Raw genomic sequence first — 2,887 nt, 5'->3', positions numbered from 1 at the left:
GGGGGGGGGGTATGTTCTGGGATGGAAGCGCTCTAAAAGGACAAGGACAGACGGGGACAGACGGGGACAAAGGACGATGATTACAGAAATAAGGACGGAGGGCCGATGACGGCAGTGTACCCAGGTCGCGAATGGAGGTCGGAGGATGAAGCGGCAAAATAGCATCACATGCTCATCTCGACTTCCAACGGTCAAAGGACATCATGTGATCATTACCTGTTCTCATGAGGATGCTCCGCCCGTAGTTCACCAGCTTCTTCAACAAAGAAGGACAAACCTCCGTGTAGTAATGCTGCCGCAGGTCCCTTTGAAGCTCGTTAAAGTCAAACTTGTGTTTGATGGCAAGAGCCTGCGGGCCCTCTACGGTCCATGTGAATGTATTCACGTCCAACAACATGACGTGCTCGTCCTCATATTTCATCTTTTCCCAAGCATCGACAGCATCGGTCTGGTCATCCCATTCGCAGCCAAACCTCGCCTGCCCAAAGTGGACACCTGAAAGGATGACAAAAGCGTTGGAAGGCATACGGAAATCTGATCAGCGCCGAAAATGTCTACGAAAAGTAAAGCGTGAGAGAAGCGGACCTTCAGATTGGTTGAAAGCCTTTCTCACGGTTTCCAGCAAAGATCTGCCCAAATCCTCAACAATCATGGCGACGTTTCTCTCCCTTTCCCAAAAGTCTAGATCGTCTGCTGTGGCTTCTGTCATCCAGTTATTTCTGGGTTCCAGTATCCTGCTCTTGCTGTCATAGTACATCACAGCAATGTGGTCGACATAAACGACACCCACATGGTCTGGTAAGTTGGCAATTCCAGTTGAAACCATGACGAAATTCTCCAGTGAGTGGATTGCTGAAAGAAAAAACAAACAAACAAACAAAACATCAACATGAGATTCAAACATCTATCTGGATTTCAAGAGTAGAACAAAAACGCTCGCCACAGTTGAGTTCATGTCACTCTCAAATTCACGCTGCTTGATCTACTTTGTCGAGGATCTTCTTTTGAGCTGACTTTTCTCCAACTCTCCATGAGAGCAGCCAAACTGGTCTGGACGGGATCAATATGAAGTTGAATGCCTCGAATGGCGCGCCAAATAGCTTGCAGAGTCATTTTCTCCAGAGGCGTCAGTTGCCGGCAGGTGCGCCATCGTCACAAAAATACTTGTTTCAAAGGCACAAATGTCCCAAAAATGAGATGCCAACAACTTGCCACACACAACAACTCAAGTGGAGCATGAAGTACGAACTTTACACGCATCTTTTAAGTCGCGACTTGAGCACTTGGTGCCTCCGATCACCCTGGCGGCCATCTTGATGTTCAAAATGAAACTTAAATCGACTGTATTTCTTGAAAACAACCACCGCTGGATGCAAAGTGCTGTACGTGGAGGAAAAGAATTCATACAACAAATACGTACACAACAAACACAGTAGAGAGCACAAAAACAGTCAAACTAAAAATCTCGTCTCCTGCTGAGTCGAAAGCGAAAGATTAAAAACTGAGTTTTAAAGGTGGCCAGCGAGGGAGCTTGCCGAACGTTCATTTCACAATGAAAAACGGACACTATTTCTTCAACGTGTGGAGAAGTTGCCCATTTGTTGACATGCAATCTTTGTCGTCAGCTGACCATTTTGCATCGCCTTGCAATCTGTTTTGTTTAGTTGGTTTCTTTTGGTTTTCAGGGGCTTTATGTTAATCTTTAAATTGCGCCGAAATATTCCGATGAATTCTTGTGCCGCTGCGTAGCATAACTTGATACGTTTTTTTCTGATTGTGTGTAATTAAATTGGAAAATAGGAAGTTTAGAAAAAAAAGATAATTTGTTTCCATACCTTGGAAGTGTGGGGCTCGAAATGACTGAAATGATATGAATCAAGAATATTTACAAGTGTTGTAAGACTATGAGAGAGATTTCGAGTGACACTAAAGTCAGCAAGTGCAGTCATTTCAAAGTGAAACTGTCGACATTCTACATTGAGAGGTGTCACTCATGATCTAAAAGTCTGTTCGCTGCACAGGTCTTTTTGTTTTGTTTTATTTTGTTTTTGCTCCACCTCCATCCTCGCCTCATCAAAATATTTAACAAACTTCAAGTAGTGAAGGGGAACTTGTGACCGAAATTCAAGTAGTAAATGGGAACTTGTGAAATTCACTGTGCACTGATGGACACGTGACGGACCGTCAACCAGACAACAAAACAGGACCGACTGGTCTTGTGTCCCAGGTTTCCCAGAAACCAATTCGCGAAGCAAAAACTTTCAAGCAGTTACACTGAAGACAATAACAGGACAAAATGTAAACACCATTATGTCACTTGGTATCTGACGGCAAAGACTAATAGCGAATTCCTAAAATAAAATGTGTGAAGCCCAAACACAAGGTAGTGGAAAGACATGCAGATAAACTTGTCAAACAAGTGGACTTACCAGGCATCACGCTGTCTGTTTGAACAATCACAACAAATGCAAGCCAGTTCACAATCATGATCAACAGGAATTAATTTAAAAACATTAAAAAAAAGATGATTTAGTTGTGTTTTAGTCCCACGTCGTGCTGTTTGGAAATGGCCGCACTTAATCCGGTTTATCCAGTTCTTTCCCGGCCACCCATAGCTACGCCGCTGGCACAAACTGACACGTGACAAATGGGCGAACGGGAAATGAGCACGATTACTTGATTGACACCAGCGGGGAAATGTTTCACTTTCACTTTTGACTCAGCACAAGGTGTGTTCATGGTGCTTTCAATGACAGCCAACAAAACGGGAAATCTCACGTGTAGAGAAAAAAAAACACACACACATAATCAACGAGTAAAACCGAGCAACCTCACTCGGATTGGCTCGAAAGTAATTCATTTTTTGCTTAGGCCTGAGCACAAAAAG

At 43.7% G+C, this 2,887-nt stretch overlaps 1 protein-coding gene across 1 annotated transcript in view; it reads right to left on the bottom strand.

Moving 5' to 3' along the window:
• LOC109524587 (major histocompatibility complex class I-related gene protein-like) overlaps positions 1-2,887 on the bottom strand; it is a 9,539-nt gene extending 6,652 nt beyond the window's left edge. The window contains exons 1-3 of the mRNA XM_019884567.1: positions 2,430-2,887; positions 586-852; positions 217-495 (exon numbers count right to left, since the gene is read on the bottom strand). Coding sequence (XP_019740126.1) covers positions 217-495; positions 586-852; positions 2,430-2,487 — 604 coding nt within the window. The 5' untranslated portion in view covers positions 2,488-2,887. The remainder of the gene's footprint in view (positions 1-216; positions 496-585; positions 853-2,429) is intronic.

Source organism: Hippocampus comes, unplaced genomic scaffold, assembly GCF_001891065.2.
Source record: "Hippocampus comes isolate QL1 unplaced genomic scaffold, H_comes_QL1_v1.1 scaffold21, whole genome shotgun sequence".
Classification (NCBI taxonomy): domain Eukaryota; kingdom Metazoa; phylum Chordata; class Actinopteri; order Syngnathiformes; family Syngnathidae; genus Hippocampus; species Hippocampus comes.
The sequence above is the reverse complement of the archived record's forward strand: the minus strand, read 5'-3'. Positions and strand labels throughout refer to the sequence as shown.